The 20004-nt window shown below is 44.3% G+C and overlaps 1 protein-coding gene across 1 annotated transcript; it reads right to left on the reverse strand.

Moving 5' to 3' along the window:
• Positions 1–1471: 1471 nt before the first annotated feature.
• Positions 1472–19085, reverse strand: HHIPL2 (HHIP-like 2). Its single transcript, XM_004685244.1, has 9 exons — positions 18771–19085; positions 15417–16069; positions 13327–13470; positions 10597–10925; positions 9282–9408; positions 7610–7755; positions 4559–4640; positions 2333–2415; positions 1472–1731 (listed from the first exon to the last, which is right to left on the reverse strand). The coding sequence occupies exons 1-9, from the start codon at positions 19083–19085 to the stop codon at positions 1472–1474; spliced, it is 2139 nt and encodes a 712-aa protein (XP_004685301.1).
• Positions 19086–20004: the final 919 nt, after the last annotated feature.

Here is a 20004-nt window from a genome sequence, read left to right on the forward strand (position 1 = left end):
CTGACATGATTTGATCCAGAGACTAGATCCAATTTCCCAGAACTGACCTCTGATTTTCAACCATCTTTCAATAAAATGATCCAGGGTATAATCCTGTCCACCTTTATGTTGATATCTTCATTTGGGAAGAAGCTCAAAGTGTAAAATATAGGGGTTGGCCAGGTCCATTCCAAAGGCTTCCTTTTAGTCACAAAGGTAAACCAAAAACCATGAGAAAAGACAGAGGAAGAAGACCAAAAGGTGATCCAAAAAATGGCCTTCAGGAAATGACCAGTATTTTGCAGAAAGAGACCAGAGCAGTTGTGTTGTTTTTAGATTAGGTTTAGGTAACATGGAGACTCTGCTGGAGAAAACAGTGGAACCTGCTTTGGAAGTCTAAATTAATCTGTCCAGTGTTTGTCCCCATCCCAAGGCCACATGACCTCTCAAATTCCCACTAGACCTGGTAATTCATGCTTTTGTTCTTAAATCAACTTGCCTCCACTATTTGGATTTGGAGAACTTCACAAAGACATGTTCACATCCTCTCTTAGCTTTTTTATTCCTCACAGTCTTGGTTAAAAGCCACCAGCCCTTACTCTGCCTCTCCCGGGAGGCACTAAGATGAGTTGGTTCAAGCCTAGTGGAAAGGCTCCCTGTTCCCTCTGGAACAAGTCTCCCTTGCTGCCTGCTGGAGCAATCACTTGATCTCAGAGGACTCACTGTCCTCTTCAATGTCCTTACAACAGCACATAAGAGGCAAGGTTTGCAGGCCTCAGGTAATGAATATAAACTTGACATAAAATCAGCACTCAACATGTGATATGTTTCAGGTGATGTACATAAACTTGGTTCATAATAAGAAAGCAAAACGTAAACGATGTCATGTAAGACAAGACTCAGGCCTAGGAGTGCAGAGCAACCCTGATCTAGTCCTGGAAAAGGAAAAAGCCACTTGAGAGAGCTTTCTTTGGAAACCTGTCCCTACCTGACTCTTCTTAGACCAGGGATAAGGCACAGGAGAGAAATATAGTTCTTAGGCAAAGTTTGGGGAAGCAGCCAGATTTCCTCATGCCAGATAAACATCCAGAGATCAAAGGTATTTGAGCAACTGTTGATTTATTGCCTTAAATCTCAGGCATTTGCAAAACGAAGGATACATATAGTAGGAGTCCAAGCAGGTTTGCAGATCAGTGGGCAGCATGAGCTGAGTGCACTGGCAACTTGGCTGCACCCTCCTGCACCCATCCTCTTCCCCCACCCTCTAGCAGAAGCATACAGGGCACATCCAAAACAATGACGTTCCCTGTGGGAAGAATTAGCAAACCAGCTCCAGTCAGGTTCTCTCCTTCTGTGACAACCACCACCAGGCCTTCCTGTACTTCTAGGGCCCAAGTTCAGCAGCAGCAGCCTCAAGACGGGGTGATTCTTCTCTCCTGTGCCTCCTGATCGGCCAGTTGGACAGAATAGGCTGATAGAGAATCCGGCCAGCTCACCCCTGGTGGGTGGCCTGGCTCCTCTGGCTGCTCTGGGTTTTCAGGGTCTTCTTCCTCTGGCCCTGGGGGACCGGGGACCATGCCCTGGTCATCACACCTGGACCTCGAAATCTTCTCCTGCTGCTTGTGGGAGAAGCTGACCTCCTTGAGGAGCCCGTCTGAGACCCGGCTGGGTATGGACTGGAAGCCAGAGTTGTGTTGGAGAATCTACTGGCTGCTCTCTCGGATTGTTTCTTTAGCACGTCCAAGACTGTCTCTGGGAAATAAGTTTATCTTGTGAGAAATAAACTGCAAAATACTAGAAGGGAAGCATCATCTAGGAAACTTATGACTGCAGAGGTGTGCTGGGTGGGGCGGACATTCTTTAACATACATTCTTTTGAAATTAACTGCTCTAAATTTCTTGAACTAGCCTAGTCTTTTAATACTGTTACTCCAGGGCATGGCTCTGGAGGGATTCCCTGAAGATATTATCCTTCATCAAGTTTCTGACCCTCCACCCTGACCCTCCACCCACCCCCAGGAAGAAGTCTCCACTCTCTGGGCCCTCTCAGTCCCCTGGATAGTCTGTTATAGCAGAATCTCATTATTTATTTTTCTGTTTGCCTGCACCAGCCACCCCCTCCCGTTTGACTCTGAACTCCTACAGGTTAGGTTAACACTTGGCCCCCAGGACTAAGTACAGTGCCTGATACAAAATAGTGTCAAATAAATGAATACAGACAACAGTTCACTGGAAATGAATTGGCTCCACACACTCTGGCACGTAGGCTGAGCACCCTCACCCTTGCAGAGGGCACCTGCTGGCCCCTGGACTGGTGACCAAAGCCCTGAGCTTAAGACAAAGATGTACTCACTGGCAAGTGGCCTGAACTGGACCCGCTTACTCTTGATTTTCACAGGTGCTGCTTTGTGTCTGCACTTGCCTGGGGGTGCTCTCCTGAAAACAGAGAAGATGCAAGTCTCCAAGGCTACCAGGAAATTAAGGTCCCTGGAAGGCACTCCTTTACATGAATTGGGTTCAGACTCCCTTGTCTGGGGGGAAGGAACAGGTGCAGCAGGAAATATGCCACATGCAGTGAGAACAGGTGGGGTAAAGGATGAGTCTTGGTACACAGAGCAGTGAGGGGGCCAGGGTGTGAACTGGGTCCAAGTCCTGGGGGCAGCAGGCAAGTAAATGTTGCTAAGTCTCTATTCCACAGCTGTAAAACAAAAAAAGTAATAGGACCCATCCTCTAAGGGAAATGGGAGGATTAAATAAGAGCTGTGTACCTGGCACATGGTAAATGATATGTCACTTTAAAAGATTTTTATTTAGATGGGATTAAGAGAACCACTTAGAACAGTTCTAGCACATAACAAATATTCAATAGATGGTGATGGTGTTGGTGATGATGATGGTAATGATGACGTTTATGGTGGTAGTAGTGGTGGTAATTTCCTTTAAAGAAAATCCCTCCAAGAACTCATAGCAGACCCACTGGGTAAATCCAGCCTCTGTGTCTACGCTACACTAATCATTCCACTGAAATTATCCCCTGGTGCATCTAGTGACATAAAAGGGACATTAGAGATAGGAACACCATCACCCCTAACTCAGGTGGAAAAAGCAATTGGTTTTAACAAACACTTAGGTAGTACTTGCATGTTTCTAATGTTTTATAAATATAACTCACTGAATCCTCACAAATCACACTATGAAGTAAGTACAGAGGGTAAAATAAAGTACACAGAGGTTAAGAAATATGCACAAAGACACCCAGCTAGTAAGCAGCAAAGTCAAGGTTCAAACCCCGGCTCCAGACTTAAAAGAAAGAGTAGGAGGAAAGATGGAAGGAGGTACAGAAATCACACACAAGTAAATCAGCTGCTCCCGAAAGCTGGTGTGGGCACTCAGTGTAAAAATGGCTAAGTAAGTAGAGCAGAAGCTGAATGGACCCAGGGCAGCAGAAGCTATACAGCATGTCTGTGCAAGTCCATGTAATCAGAACTGAATGAATGGGTGGGACTAAAATGACTTTGATCCACTGCAAGAAACGAGTTCCAGTCTTCAGCCCTCATCACTCACCGTTCCGTGGGCAAGTCATATAACTTTGCAAGGCTCTGTGGGTGTTTGAGGGTGTTGACCTGCCTCCTGGGGCTGGGTCATCATTGACTGAGGGTGGGCGGTAATTACTCATCAATATCCGCTGAGATAAAGGGGAATGAACAAGAATGTCTTATCTGTGGCTCATGCTTGACAGATGCTTTGCTTGACCACTCATGACTGCCCAGGGGATAAAAGGGGGGAAAATTATTCCCAACCAAAAAAAGAAGGAGAAAAGAAGTTCACAGGGACATCGTTGGTGCAAAGAGCAGAACAAAGTAGGTAATATATACCCCCTAAGGAAGGTTTCCTCTGCCATTGTCTCTGGAGCTGGTTCATGGGAGATTCTTGCTTTGGATGAAAGTCCTAAGATCAATGCAGCGCCCTCTTGGTGCAGGTATAACACCACACACCAAGCACCTCTCAGGCAGAAAACTATGTTGTGGTCTCTGCCTGCTTAGCCTCTGAGAAAGGTGGGCAGTGAGCAGATGTAAACAGTAAACAATATGGGCTCCACTGAGGGGATCCCCTGTTCAGGGGATGCTACTGAAATCCAGAAAGGGTTAGCTGGAGATCCTGAGAAACCTGGTGATGAAAATTTGCCAAAGGACTTGAGACGTCACCCAGGCCCAGAGGTCAGGGCAGCATTACTTACTCCAGTGTTTGGAAGGGCACTCATAGCCACATTACCTCAGACAAGTTTCCAGAAGCAGATTATCAGGAGTGGCAGAGGGAAAGAGAGAGGAGGATAAAACCAGAAACCACAGGCCTATGCTAGTTACTCTGAAAAGGCTCGAAATCCTCATTTCCAATGCAGAAACCATGTTCCAAACACCCATAATTCCTACAGACATGTTGCTCTAAATGATGAGTCTGTTTCTCATCCAGAGCATGGATTCACTTCATTGAGGACTTAGTAATTGCTGGGAAGTGAGGACATGCCATAAGATAAGGACTAATGAAAATCACCTGATAGGAAAAAGAGGCTGGACCTCACCTTGATGGGTCAACCAATTTGTAAATAGATCCCTGTGGGGCATAGGCACTAGGGTAAGAGGTGGCCAGGAAGTAGAGCTCCCCTGAGGAACAAGAAAAGTTTGTTAGCTTGGGAGGGGCAAAGACACACAGAGCTGGATGTACTTCCCCTCTGGTTACTCTTGACCCATGGTAACCTTGGCCATGCCACAGAACTCCCATTGTATTTTAGGAAGAAAAAAAAAAAAAAAACCCCAGAATACATCAAGTCATATATCAAGTAAAAAAAATATTACCCAAAAGTAAAATGTAAATGTGCTGTCACCATTATTATCTCAACTGGTCTTCCTAAGATTGTGCTAACTAACTGGTCTTCCTAAGATTCCAAGCCCAGCCATGGACAGCGCTCATTCCAAGGTGATTTATTTACACTATAAAAACTCAAGGGAGAAACTATAGCAACAGGTGGGGCAGTGCTATGGGTGAGCTGAAAATGACTTAAAGCTTGAAACTGGGGAGAGGAGGGAGGACAGCAAAGGGGAGAAGGGCCCAATGGAGTCTGGATCCCTTGGTGGCAGGGGTGCTGTAGGGACAGACCACTGAAGAAGTGCGAGCTACACCTCTGAGCCATACATAGTGTTATGCACCAGTGTTCCCTGAAGAAAAAAATTATATAATCCTTAAAAAAGAAAATAAAACTGTGACTGGTCATAGCATAATGAACTAAGACTCAGGCCCATGGCAACAGCAGAACATCTGAATCACTGCACAAAAACATAAAGCAAGCAACTCTGTAGGAAAAGAACTTGCTCTGTGGCTTGGGGTCACCTCGGCAAGTCCTCAGCCTCAAATCTAGCCAAGGGCACATTTTGTCTGCCAGATGCACTGGCTGTTCTTCAAAAACCACCTGTTTTCTCCAGCTTGATGTCACTGGACACAGCAGCCCAAACTTCCCAAGCTGTGGCTTCTGTGGCCTCTGAAACCGAACAAACCACAGAAGGCAGCAGCAGGGGGTCCCTTAGCAGCCTCTGAGGGTTCAGCCTTGGGGTAGGGGCCCAGCCTGGGAAGATACCCTAGCCACTGGGGCACCAGGAGCTAAGATACCCTAGCCTTGGGGACTCCTGAGGGGAGAGGACCCACCATAGTCTGTGGCCATCACATCCTCAGCTTTCCACTAAGCAACACCCTGCCAGGATGTGGTTTCTCTACCGCTTTATGATTGGTCTCCCATGTAGATTTTGGACCCATGTAGACTTTTCTTTGTTAAGAATGCGTAGATTTTCAAAATAGCCTCAGCTCCTCCAAAACACTGGGGCTCTCGGGCACAGGCTTGGCGAGGCAAAGCTCAGGCACTGGCTGGACCGCTTTATGCCTCGCTCTAGTAGAGGTCCCTGGACAGCAACCCCATGGCTTGGAGTGAAAAAAAGCCAAGTCCAGGGTCGTGGCTTACACTGTGGGGAATCCTGATCCAGAAGGGGCCCTGAAAGACTTTTGGAGTCTCTCCCTTGTCTCGAAGCATGACTAGATTCTGCACCAAATACCAAGATTGCACGTACTGACCTGGCTTTCACAGAACCAAAACAAAATTCATCTTTTGAAAGGAAGCATAACGAATGTAAAAATGAAATTAAAATCCATTTTCAGAACTCAGTGTGGATGGCAGAGCCTTAACCTTGGCCGACTGAATTCCTAGCATGTGACTTGTTTTCTACTTTCCCACTCAGGAAGACAAAAGGCTGAGGGGTAGATGCATGTGGAACAGAAGCCATTGCTTGTCCCTAAAGCTTTTTTAAAAATGTATTTATTTATTTACTTTTTATGTCACTCTTTGTTTTTTTTGTTATTATTCAGTGCTTGTGTAAAACCACCTTTGAAACCACAGCAATCAAATTTGAAGACAACTGAATTTTCCATTCATCTCTTTTGGGGAAAACTCAGTAAGTAGAGCTTAACATAATCACATTCCATAAGCTGCCTTTTCATTGTCAGACCATTGCTTAATTTTAAGTGTGTGTTAATATTTTTAATTTCCATTATAAAATTTAGGGAACTATATTATAGCCAAGTAAGCCTCTCTCCTGTAGCTGTGTGTGCCTGCCTTACTCTGCAGAAGGCCCGACCACAAGCTTCATCCTCTAATGATGTTGTGCCCACCTAGCTGCCAGCTGGTTGCCCTTTTCTCAGCTCTCTCAGGAAAGACAACTCCGTCCCTCCTCCACAGCAGTGACCCCACAAACTCTGGACAGGGCCAGCAAGACAGGCAAGAAGCTGACTGCCACAAGGCTTCTACCGCCCAGGCAGCCACAGGGGCTGACAACCCCCGTCCCATTGTATGCCTCTGATAGCAGATTTTAGTAAAGCCAGGTTGCAAGGAGCACACAAGCCTCCTTTATAGGCAAAGGACTGAGAAGACGCAAGTGTAGACCTCCATTTGTCCCACTCAGTGAAGTGTACAGGAGGGCAAGGTTGGCATGTTCATTCTCCCTCTTCGCTGGTGAAATGGGTATAGTAATTTCCTCGTGTGGTGTTGAAATTATTAAATACATTTGAAAATATAATGTGGCCAGGGCCAGGGCCCTCCCTGGTGGTGCAGTGGGTTAAGACGAAGCACTGCAAGCCAACCACATCACTTTAGCACCAGTTGGATCCCCACAGGGGTTGGGGGTGGTGGGGGTGGTGAGGGGAGTGAGTCACATGGCTAGGCAGACCTCTCCTGACCCACCTGCTGCTCCCCTCAGCAGTGTACTTGGTCTGTCTGACTGTTCTGCTCCCCACTCTGTCTCTGGTGAATCCCCTCACTGCCTCTGCACCTCTGACCTGTACCTTAGTTCTGTATGCATAAATAAATACATCTTAAAAATAAAAAAATGTCTTTAAAAAAATGGAATGTGCTGAGACCAATACCCACCCGGCACTTTAGGAAAGGGAAAGAAATTATAGTGAAAATCGTAGATGTGGCAGTTATTAGTTAAGTAATAATAATAGCAATAATAATAATGTTGACATCACACCTGTGTCTATGCTTCTCTAAGTTCCACTAGGCAGAATGAGAATAACCTGGAACACATGTTACCTGCTTCGTCTTCTGCAAAGGAGATGACAAACTTGCTGTAGGTGCTAATCAGCCCTGGGAAGGCACATGACCTGGTATTGCCCACACAAATGTCCTGCTTCATCCATTTCTTGGTTTTCCTATCTTCCTGCAAAGCCATAAGTCGACTAGATGAAAAACAAAACCTTATATTACAGGAATCCAATTTTCCACCCTGCCAGATAGTCTTCCTCCTAGAATCAAGGAATTTTTAAGCACTAGAGTTGCCCATGAATCAAAAAGTTGGTCTGAGAAAATTCAGTCACCCCTTTGTCACAGAGAGGGAAGTTGCTTTTCTGTAATAAAATGAATTTGATTCTCTATAAGATTGCACCCGATAAAAGACAAGTCTAATTTTAATTAGCTGTGTGGCCCTTGGTTAGTTGCCAAAATTTTCTAAGTCTCAGTTTCATCCTGTGTAAGTGGAGAATAGTAATAGAACTGACCATAGACAAGCACTGCAAAGGTTAAATGTAATTGGTACAAAGATATTCTAAACTACTACCCACTAGCCCTTTATAAATATAGATGCAAAAATTCTAAATGACATGACAGAAAATAAAATTAGTATAGTAAAAGGAAAATAGATTCTGACCCAGTGTTTATCCTAGAAAGGTAAAATTACTTCAATATTTTTTTAAAAAATAAATGCAATTCATAGTGTTAACAAACTAACCATAAACACACACACACACAATTCACTCTGTAGGTGCAAAGATGCATTGTACAAAACACCATATCCATACCTAATCCAAACTCCCAGCCAGCTAGCACTAGGAGAAAACCTCCTCAACCTGTTAGGAAATGTGCAGGCACCTACTGCTCACTTCACCCTGCTGGAAAGGGATTGAGCAGTTGCTCCCGCTTCTGTCCAACCCTGTACTAATGATTTAAGCTGAAGCAAGAGATTATTAAGAAAATAAGCCTCCAATGGAGGAAAAGAAGTAAAAACATATTCATAGACAAAATTACCTACTAGGTTGCCCAATGTAAGCTCAAAATATACATATAGTTCCATGTTATCAATTTAAAATTGAAATTTAACAAAATGACTCTGATGATTGTTTCATACACTATGAAACAGTACATCTCACAAACACTATGAAACACTTAACCACACAACACCGCTACCCTAAATACTTTGTACCTTACAATACTTTGTAGCAGTCTTAGTCACAGTATCCCAACTGGGGACAAATTGTCCCTCCATAAAATATATTAATAAATTGTGGTAGCAAGTAAACATTACAAAATAATAAAAGAGACAGACTACTATTACATGCAATCCTCTTGATGAATGTCACAGTTATAAACGAGAGAAGTCACACACACACACACACGTCTATGTAGAATCTCATTAATGTGTAGTTCAGAAGTAAAACCAATCTGTGATGTGAGTGGTTATCTCTGCTGGCACGTATGTGCATGTGTGAAAGGCATGATAATGAGAGGCAATAGGCCAGAAAAATCCTACCAGATCAATGGAAATGTGGACCTCTTGATATGGCCAGTGGCAAAACAAGCATGAACATTTGTAAGATTTATCTACCTGTGCTCTTAAGCGATTGCATTTCATCACATGCAATTTAACCTTAAATAGAAATATTCAAAAAAAAAAAAAAAAAGGAGAGAGGGAACATCAAACCTTCTTTACCCACTCATGAAGTCCCCAAAGATATAAAGTCCGTTGAGATTCGGGGATTCACACCCACGGTAGACATATCCTCCAGTTACGGATTTTCCCACTTCATGGCCATAGGCATAGATGGGCAGGGTGTCGTCTGTCCAGGAACAAGAGAAGAAATTAGTATGATGGCTAAAAACTGAGAGCTTTGCAGAGGAAGAAGAGAACTTGTATTTTTATCATTTTTGCTTTGATTAGGAGCAGCAGGCACATTGTAAGTGCCTCAGGCTGCTGAGCAAAGGCAATTGCAGAAATAGATTCAGTGGAACAGGCTTCCAGGGGATTTGGTAGTGATCACCTAAGGACATCATGTAAGGACAGATTTTACATGTTTGCTCTGAAAACTCCTCCTTCTCCCTGAAGATGCATAATATTTTCTAAGAAGGAGGCATTAATGTAGCTGCCCAGTGGTGTGGAGAGGACATCATCTCTTGGTTTTGCAGCTGAGTGCATCCTGGACTAGAGACCAGCCATGATCACAATGAACTTCCTGTCTGACTGCCCTTGAAAGCAGAGAGGAAGCTGAAAGTAAAGCTGAACTAGTAACCCAGAAAACCACAACGCCAAGTTTCCCTCTAGGTTGACATGACAAATACTCAGGTTTAAGAATCTGGAAAATAGAATTAGCACAATTTTTACTTAACTTGGTTGATAGTTATAAAACAATATAAAATGAATGTATTTCCTCAGGTAACTTGGTTTTTGTTCAAGTTCCACTGGGATTTTTGTTTGTTGGGTTTCCTCCTCATCAATGTTATAACAAAATGACAATGAAACAAAAGACATTATACAAGGATGTGTGTATGTTGGCATATGAGGCTCGGTAAGACCAATTACAACTCAGGATCAAGGACAAAATAGATCAAGCAAGAGTGATAAGATACACCCAAAGCAAATCTTGATATGATGTTTAAGAACTGTACTATTACTCGACTGGAGAAGGAATATCATTTCAGTGGCCTGTGCCAGTTGGAACGTAAATTAAAACACAGGACCACCCGGTTTTTCTCTTCCAGTGGTTCCAAAAATGCTTCCTAAAAGTCATATTGGTAGCTTATTTAAAATATAGACTCCTAGATCAGCGCCACTTCTCCCTTCTCTAACCAAGACTCAAGGTCACAAGGTCAACAATCTTCAGGGCATGTGTGGTGCCAGTGGCTTCAGAGTTATTCAAAGCATTTCCCATGAACGGAGAGATACAGGACACCTGCTGCAGGTCTTGCCTCCCCACTCTCACCCCAATTCTCTGACTCACTCATGAAACCACCGAGAGAGATTTACTTACCCAAAGATGTGTTGTGACAAAGTTTTCTGTCATAACATCCAAATCCTTCCTTTGCCCTCCAGCCATAGTTCCCACCCTTAACAATGATGTCGATTTCTTCAAATCTGTTCTGTCCCACATCCCCACAGAATATCCGGCCCCGGCCATGGTGTGTGACGGGGTCCCCTCGGTCCACGGCACAGCGCCACATGTTCCTGATCCCATAAGCATAAACGGCAGGGTGAGCCCCGGGCTCAGAAGCAAAGGGGTTGTCAGGGGGCACTCGGTACCGCCTACCCTCTGAGCCACTGTTCACATCGATCCTTAACACCTTTCCCAGCAAGGAACTTCTGAAAGAAAGAAGGTCAAGAAGCACACATAGGAGAAACCTCAGAAGTGGGATTGCAGGATCATGCAGTAGCTCTAGCTTTGGTCTTTGGAAGAATCTCTATGCAGTTTTCCAAAGAAGCAGCACTATTTTGCTCTCCCTCCAATGACATAAAAGGACTCAAATTTCTCCACATCCTGTCAACATTTATTATCTTTTGTTATCTTGATAATAGTCATTTGAACTGATATGAGGTGGTATCTTACTGAGATTTCTACTGGCACTGGCCTGCTGCTAGTGACATGTAGGTGCTCTGGCCACTTAGATGCAAGATGATTGAATGAGCCCCAGCAATGGGCTATAAGGCACTTTCCTAGCATGAGCAACAGTGCAGTGTGTACACTAAGAAAGTTAAGTATCTCACGTTAAGTATTCTTACATGAATAAAATAAAATGAATTTTAAAATAGGCATAGGAGCAGAGGAGACTGTGAAGGAAACCTATTGATAACTAAGAGCACAAAACTACTGGGAATGCTACAGGGAAATATAACTGGACAGAGAGATACAGATTACACACAGAAACACAAACACGCACACCAGGTTAAGACTTCTCAATTTTTGTCTCAAAGAGCTAACGTTTGATGTGGTCCTGAGCAAATTTTAGCTTTAAGATTTTATTTTTATCAGAGGTTTGGCCTAAAGCCATGAATTTTTAAAGGAAGAGGAAGCTTCTATTCTTCTTCACATAGCAGCGTGGCCAGTAGAAGGAGCAGAGTCTTTTGAGAGGCTTTGCTAATTGCTGTGGTCTCTGGGCCTCAGTTGTAAGTCAGAGTGACACTCCCTTGCAGTGTACTTGTGCTATAGGAGTCAGTGGGTGTTTGTGAGAGAGAAGGTTATGCAGTTTCTGACACACATTTGGCACTTGACAAATATTAGTTCTTTATTATTACTAACTTTAATATATTTGTCATTAGGGGAAATGAGAGCCAGATGTTTGCTGGGTGCAAAGGACAGGAGGGTCATGGAACTTTCATTTAACTAACCCCATCACTGGGCTTTCACACCAGGTAGTTCGAGTTTGAATTATTTTCTCTACTTCCTTGCTGTATGAACTTGGGCAGAGTGTTTACCTCCTCTCTGTCTCTATCTTGTCTGTAGATGGTTGTCATTATATACCTGCCATTCCCAGGGTTCTTTCATTCATAAGCATTTATGGAATCACTCCATTGTGCCAGGCACTGTCCTACATGCTACAGATATATCAATTAACAAAATAGATTTTAAAAAATTTTTCAACAAGGGATTAATATTAAAATTATATGTAGGAGTCATTCAACTCAACAACAGTAACAACCAACCATTCACAAAGTGGGCAGAAGACCTGACTAGACACTTCTCTAAAGGTAACACAAAGATGATCAATGAGCACATGAAAATATACTCACCTCCACTTATTATTAGGAAAGTGCAAACCAAAACCATAATGAGAAATGAGCACACACCCATGAGAATCGAGTTTGTCATAAAGATTGCAAACAAGTGCAGGTGAGGATGTGAAGAAAAATGTTGTGTATATATACATAAGGGACTACCACACACCCATCAAAAAGAAGGAACTTGCTTTCTGCAACAGTTTGGATAAACTTGAAGTGATTATGCTAAGCAAAATACATCAGAAAGTGAAAAACAATAACCAGCTGTTTTCTTTCATGTGTGTAATATAAATAACCAAAGCAAATGAGTGAATAATATACAATAAAAATAACTCTTAGATTCTGGAAAATATGGTGGGAAGATAAAAGGGTAGAAGAAAAAGGTAGAGGAGTCAACTTGATAGTGGGAATGGTACTAGAACTTGGTTGGTGCAGTAAGGTATATCCACAAATAGAGGTGGGAAGCTATGCTTAAAGTGTCTTTAAATAACAAAATAAAAAGATTCTTGCTCTTGTTGTTGTCAGAATTACATTTTCTCTCAGAATTACATTTTCAAACACACTTAAGATATTTAAAATAGCACCTGACACATAGGAGGTACCAGGGCACACTGGCGTATTAACTGACTTCTCACATATCCTCGGTGCCTAAACACAGTGCCCAGGAATATTGCTGAGTTAATCTGAATTGCCTGATCAGATCTTGGTGTGAGCAATTGTGACCTGCTAATATGATTGAAAACTTTGACTTTATCTCTACACAGCACTCTGAAATTTATACTGAGTACCAATAATACTAATTACCAAAATGCACTATGCCTGAAATTTATAGGACAGGAAACCAAATATCCCCTCCCAGATGCCTCAGTGGAGCAGACTAATCTTGAAGTAGGTGATTTGGCATTGACCCTCTAGAGTCTCTATTGAAACAAAAACATTTCACCAGGGACTCACCCTCCAGACAGGGCCCCACCTCCATCCAGCTTACTTGTTCTGAGCATTTCCAAACATGCCAAAGGGATCCCCAGCCTGTCCACCATCCCCTGTGAATATGTACATGTAACCATCCAGGCCAAAAAGAAGCTGCCCACCATTATGATTTGAGGCTGGTTCATCTATCTCCAAGATGATCCTGGAAGGAAAAAGAAGCCATGAACTAGCCATGACCATAAGTTGAAAACACATCCTCCACCACCAGCACCTGCTTCAGAGCTTCCAAGGAAAGCAGCAGCATCATTAGTTAGCAAAACGGCAAAACAGCAAAACCATAAAGCAGGTTTGGGGCTCTGGAACACTAGTTTCCTTTATGACTCTTTGCTGGGTCATTTTTCTTTCATATGACAGCTTCATGAGCTGTGGACATGGTTAGGGAAACAATCATCTTAGCCTTACTCATAAGTGACCTAAAACCTGGATGTAAGACCTGAAACTATAAAAGTCCTGTAAGAAAATGGACAGTAAGCTCCTCGACAGTGATCTTGGCAATGAGGCTTTAATCTGACAACCTATTTATTCAAGGCAATGAGAACAAAAATGAACAAGCAGAATTACATCAAACTAAAATAATTCTGCACAGCAAAGAAAACCACTCACAAAATGAAAAGGCAACCTATTGGATGGGAGAAAATATTGGCAAAACTTATATCTGATGCCTTTAATGTCTAGAGTACAGAAAGAATGCATACAATTGAAAAGCAAAAAAAAATCTGATTAAAAAATTGGGCAAAGGATCTGAGTAGATGTTTTTCAATGAAGAAATGCAACTTACAAACACGTACAGGGAAAGATATTGCACATCACTAGTCATTAAAACCACACTGAGGTGTCACCTTACAGCTATTAGAATAACGATTATTGACACTGCAAGAAATAGCAATGATGGCAAAGATGCGGAGAAAAGGGAAACTTTGTGCATTGCTGGGAATGTAAATTGATGCAGCCACTATGGAAAACAGTATGAAGATTCTATTTAAAAATAGAACTGCCATGTAATCTTGCAATCTGTGCTGGGTGTTTATCTGAAGGATTTAAGACACAAATTGTAAAGAGATATGTGTCCCCTCATTTTCCCTTAATGTTGTTTATAATAAGACAAGGAAGCAACCTAAGTGTCCATTAATGGATAGAGGCATAAAGAAAATTTTACGTACTCACACATCCAATTCTGAAATTATACATGAAAAATGTAATGGATTATATATACACAAGAAACACACACGCATATATTTTGTGTGTGTATACATATATTCAATGGGTTACTAGTCATAAAAAGAAAAAAATATTGCCATTTGGACAACATGAAAAGATTCTGAGAGCAATTTGTTAAGCGAAACAAGTCAGGCAAAAAAAATGTAAATATCATATAATCTCACATATGGAATAGAAAAAAACAAAATCCAAAATAGATACAGAAAAGTTTCCCTTTTTTCCACATCTTTGCCATCGTTGCTATTTCTTGCCTTATTGATAGTTGTTATTCTAACATCTGTAAGGTGACATCTTGTGGTTTTGATGACTAGTGACAGGCCATATCTTTTCTTGTACCTGTTTGTCAACTGCATTTCTTCATTAGAAAAATATCTCCCCAGACCCTCTGCATAGAGAGTGTGTGTGTGTATGGTGGGTGAAGGTGGTCAAAAGGTACAGACTGCAGTTATGGAACACAGTTACAGTACATGGAGATGTGGATACAGTGTGGTGACCACCATTAACATCACTGTATTGTATGTTGAAAGGTGTTAAGAGAGTAGATCTTCAAAGTTCTCATCAAAAGCAGAAAGTGTAACTAGATGAGGTGTGAATGTTCATCAGGCTCAGGATGGTCATTTTACAATACATTCAACTGTGAAATCATTTTGTGGTACACTTGAAAGATATAGTGTTATATGTCAATTAACATTGTTTTTAAGAGTCTAAGTTAGGGGTCTCCTCACCAGTCACCAATACTTCATTCCTTGATGTCAACATTAGCCATTAGGAGCACCAACAGAGATCTTTGCCCTGTGCCATCTCAGAGAACTGATCAACATTATTTGGGGGCACAGAACAGAGCTGTAATTTCTCATGGGTCTGTCTCACCTCTCTGATTTGGGATCAGCTTTGTTGGGATCAGCCTGAGAAACCTTCATCTCACTGATCCGGATCTTCTCCACCTTCTTCTTGCCCAGGCATGAGTAATAAATATAGAACTTGCGATTGTGGCGGAATTTGGGGTGAAAAGCCAACCCCAAGAAGCCTCTCTCATCACCAACCCATGGAGTGGTCAGCACGATGTTCTTGAGGTCCAGGAAGGGCTGTTCCAGGCGACTCCCATCAGGCAGGTAGACCCACACCATCCCCACCTGCTCAGCCACAAAGAATCTGTGGGTGCCATCCCCTGCATGAACCATGGAAACGGGGTTCCTCAACCCATTGGCCACCTCTGTGAGACACAGCTGTAAGCAGCCCTGCTGGTCCTTGGCCACCACACCCAGGTTACGGTTCAGGTGGTTATTCCTGAGGACATTAGGGAAACAGTAGTCCTTGTCAGGAAGGTTGAGGAGGTGGCAGAACTGGGCACCATCCTTTTCCTGGGTTGACTGGAGACGATGGTCATTGGTCAGCAAGGAGATGGCAGACTGACAGCTGGAGTGGAAGGCAGAGCAGTAGTCTGAGCAGAGGCCAGGAAGGCTCCGGAGCGGAGTCTGGAGGTTCTCTGCATCGTACAGGTGGGCTGCATAGGGTGAGCACTCCTTGAAAAAGAAAGGAAATTCATCCCATCACAGTGGGCTCCTCCAACTTCCTAACAAGCAGAATGGAAAATGGTCCAGACAGACTCAGGACATAGGAGTTTGTGTTACCAATTCCTGGTCAAGTGCATCTCTAGGACCCACATCGTCTATCCACACAATGATCCTGGAAGCCAGAAAGCAGAAACCAAATCTCACACAGTCATTCTACTGTCTCTAGCACTTTTAGCTTAGTCCTGGAACCACACAGTAAATGATGGATTAAAAAAAAAAAGAACACAGGTTTTTTATTGCTGCCTTCTCTTAGTGTTTTAATCATGTGATTCTTTTTTTTAACACATGCATTGGTGGTGAGAATTTCTTGGGGACCGTATCCCAGATGATAAAGCATACACTGTATGAAAATGAAGCATAATTTATTTATTAAATAAATAAAATCAGTTTTGTGGGAAAAAAATCGGTTAGATAATTGTTATTGAACAAAAGCACAGGCAGTTTCCTTTCAAAGCTGTCATTTAGCTTATATAAGCACTGAGTCTAAAGGTGAAGATCCGTTACCCACTAGCCATATGTATTTCTTAACTGATATAAACCATTAGAATATGTCTTTTAAAGATTTATTTATTTATGCATACAGAACTGGGGTACAGACCAGATGTGTGTGTGGGGGGCGGTGAAAGGATTCATCAGAGGAAGAGTGGGGAGCAAAACAGGCAGGTCTACTCAAATACACTGTTGCGGGGAACAGTGGGCGGGTCAGGAGAGGTCTGCTGTGCCATGTGGGTCAGCTCCCTGCAGGAGGGATTGACCTCATGCTGTAGTGGCTGCGACAGCTTCACAGTGCTGTGCTAATCTGTTGCACCACCAGGAAGGGCTTAGCATCAGAATATTACAAAAAAAAAAAAAAACGAGAGAGTACAGGGTCCTGCCTGTTGGCACAAGGGGTTAAGTCTAAGCCCTATCAAGATCTCCACAGCCACTGCAGCATGAATTGGATAGCTGCCAGGGCGCTGACCCACATGAGGCAGCAGACCTCTCCCATCCTGTCCACCGCTCCCCTCAGCAGTGTATTTCAGTAGATCTGCCTGTTCTGCTCCCCACTCTCTCTCAGCTGAGTCATCTTACCCAGCCCCATACCTCTCTGGCTTGCACCTCAGTTCTCGTATGCATAAATAAATCTTTAAAAAAATAATAAACGGTATGCTTTGGAGTTAAGTAGAGTTCACCGGCCCAAGAACAAATCCCTGTTGATGACTGCTTTTAAAATTGTAATAAGGGCCCTCCCTGGTGGCGCAGCGGGTTGGAGCACAGCACTGAGAGGCTAAAGCCACTTCCGCATGAGTTCGATTCCCGCCAGCCCCGGAGGTGACCACATGGTGTGGCAGACCTCTCCTGACCCGCCCGCTGCTCCCCTCAGCAGTGTACTTCGTCGATCTGCCTGTTCTGCTCCCCACTCTGTCTCTGCTGAATCCTCTCACCCTCTGCATCTCTGGCCTATACCCCAGTTCTGTATGAATAAATAAATAAATCTTTTAAAAAAATTGTAATAAACAGTCCTGGGTACCTTAGTCTTACTCAAGTCCCTAAAAGAGGAAAGGTCTTATGAAGTCTCACCCACTAGAGAAGGGGGAGGGAGAGGAGAGGAGATGCTTTCACCAGGGTAGAGTTGAGCAGTTAACAGTCTCTGTGTCACTCTTAGAGCCCAGCTTCTGCTAGGTGGTTTCCCAGAGTTAATTTCTTCAGGGATGGTGCCATGGAGTGTGTGTGTGGGGGGGCGGGTGAGGGGGTGAGAGGTACTGCCTGCCTGGGAGGTGCTGCCCAGAAGGCTGGTTCTGCCCCTGGCTCTGCTGTTCAAGGAAGAGCTGGGAGCCAGGGTGCCAGGCTGGGAATGGTGGCAGCAGGCAATCTGAGCAGACACCCCAACTGAGAGCAAGTCATGGATGTGCTGTGCTCTGAGGTTTCAAATAAAAAATCTGCTAGACTTCCTGCGTCTCATTCCCAACACATTATTAGATCACTCCCTCTGTCTCTTCCCTCTGCTCCCCCGTGCTGACTCACCTGCACCCATGAACACCTCTTCCCACAAAGTTCCTGTGAACAGCCTCTGCTGGCACAGGTTCAGCCTGGCTCAGCGAAGGCGATCCCCGCCAGGGATCTGGATTTCGGGAGCTGGGAGCCAGGACAAGCAGGACCTGTGAGTCATGGCCACTCTGGCTTACAGAGCTTAATTCAGCTTTGGAGTGCTTGGGAGACCCCGATCCTACTTCCACTATCTTCTTGATCACCAGAGACCTCTGGTACAAAAGACCTAGGGGAAGCCAGCACCCTGACAGTTGCCACTGCTCCCTCTGCACATCCAGTGAGTCCCTCTAGTGTATCTGTGCCGGGTTTTCATGGCCCTGCAGGATACCCAGCAGCAGCTGTCTTGAGCACCCATGAAGGACGTCTCTAAGTCCCATGCTTCTGGGCCTTGAGAATGTGTTAGGGCTGCAGAACCCCAGCATTTTGGGAACCCAAACTTGGCACCCCTGGACTCTGTGTGCTTTGCAGAGATGCAAGTTGAGCAGCTGGTAGAGTACTTGTAATGGCTGGGAGCCCCCAGAGCAGTCCACCCCCAGAACCCAGATGGTCAGGTCAGCACCCAAAACCTGCAGGAGCTAGTATTACCCTCATAAGCCAGTTTCTCCACATCCCACAGGGTTACCTGGCAAAGGATATCCTTAATGTAACCACCACACAGCTCGCGGCCCCTCAGGTCAAAGTGGTCCATGATCCCCCAGTACCGAGCTGCGATTCGCCGGTCCTTGCGCTGGTCACAGCAGCCGAAGGACTCATAGTCTGTGCAAAACTTGAGATTCCTGGGGGGCTTGAAGGGGGGCGCATAATCCAAGCACTGGGGGTGTCCTTGCAACCAGCCTACCTGGCCCAACAAAAATAGGAGGTAGAGGCATAAAATGCCAGAAGGGAGCCAGGGGACCAGCCAGGTCAGAGCACCCCCAGGAGCAGATTTGCTGGCCATTCTCATCCTGGCTCTGGGACCAGCAGGCTGCCGCGTGGCGCAGGTTGGCTTCCTCACTGCACTGGTTCCCTCCCGCCTCCCTCCCCCGGTTCTTCTTCCTTCCTTCTCCTCCCCACAACCCCTAACCAAGTTCACAGAGGTGGTTTATGAGCAGTAACCCTCCTGCTGGCTGGGTGACTAAGTGTCTGTTGTGAGAGCAGTGAGGTGTCCCTGTCCCCTCATGCCTGTATAATCAAGAGGTTGGCACAGGCTTAACCTCACTGCTGAAGTATTAGGGTGCATGACTATTTAGCAAAAAAAGGTGCAATGGTTCATGGTAGATGTGCAATGTGGTTAAAACTGCAGGAATTCCTGCAAAGGAGGGGGCTCATGGGGAGAGGACCAGGAAATTCACATCTTGTTTAGTTTCTTCACAAGCTGAACAGCCCTAAGCCTTGCAGAAACACCAGGTACTGGTGTGTGAGGCAGGATTCAGGTGCCCTGTGCTTGAGTGGCTCCCCAGGACTCCACGTACATCTGGGGTGATGGAGTGGAAGCAGGAAGGCAGGGAGAGCTCTACGATTCCTGAGATCTGGAAGTGTGTCTTGGGAGTGGGGGGGGGGGAGAGAGGGAATTTCACGAATCTTGCATCTACAGCAAGGAGAGGATAGAGGTGGTGAGAGAAAAGGAACAAGGAGTCAGCAAGGCTATTGGGAAAATTTCATCAGGAAGCACAGAATGTTTTTTTCCCATTGATTCACCAAATATTTATTAAATATCCTCTTCCAGGCTCTGAGGATACACCCATGAGCCAGCAAAACAAAAAGTATTGTCTATGGGACTTACATTCTAGATCTAGCTACCTTAGGGTGTAGGATCAGCAATAAATTTATATAAATTCATAAGCCAGAAAGAGAAAGAAAAATACCGGATGGTTTCA

The sequence above is a fragment of the Condylura cristata genome, unplaced genomic scaffold (genome assembly GCF_000260355.1).
Source record: "Condylura cristata isolate star-nosed mole 26May11 unplaced genomic scaffold, ConCri1.0 scaffold00018, whole genome shotgun sequence".
Lineage (NCBI taxonomy): Eukaryota > Metazoa > Chordata > Mammalia > Eulipotyphla > Talpidae > Condylura > Condylura cristata.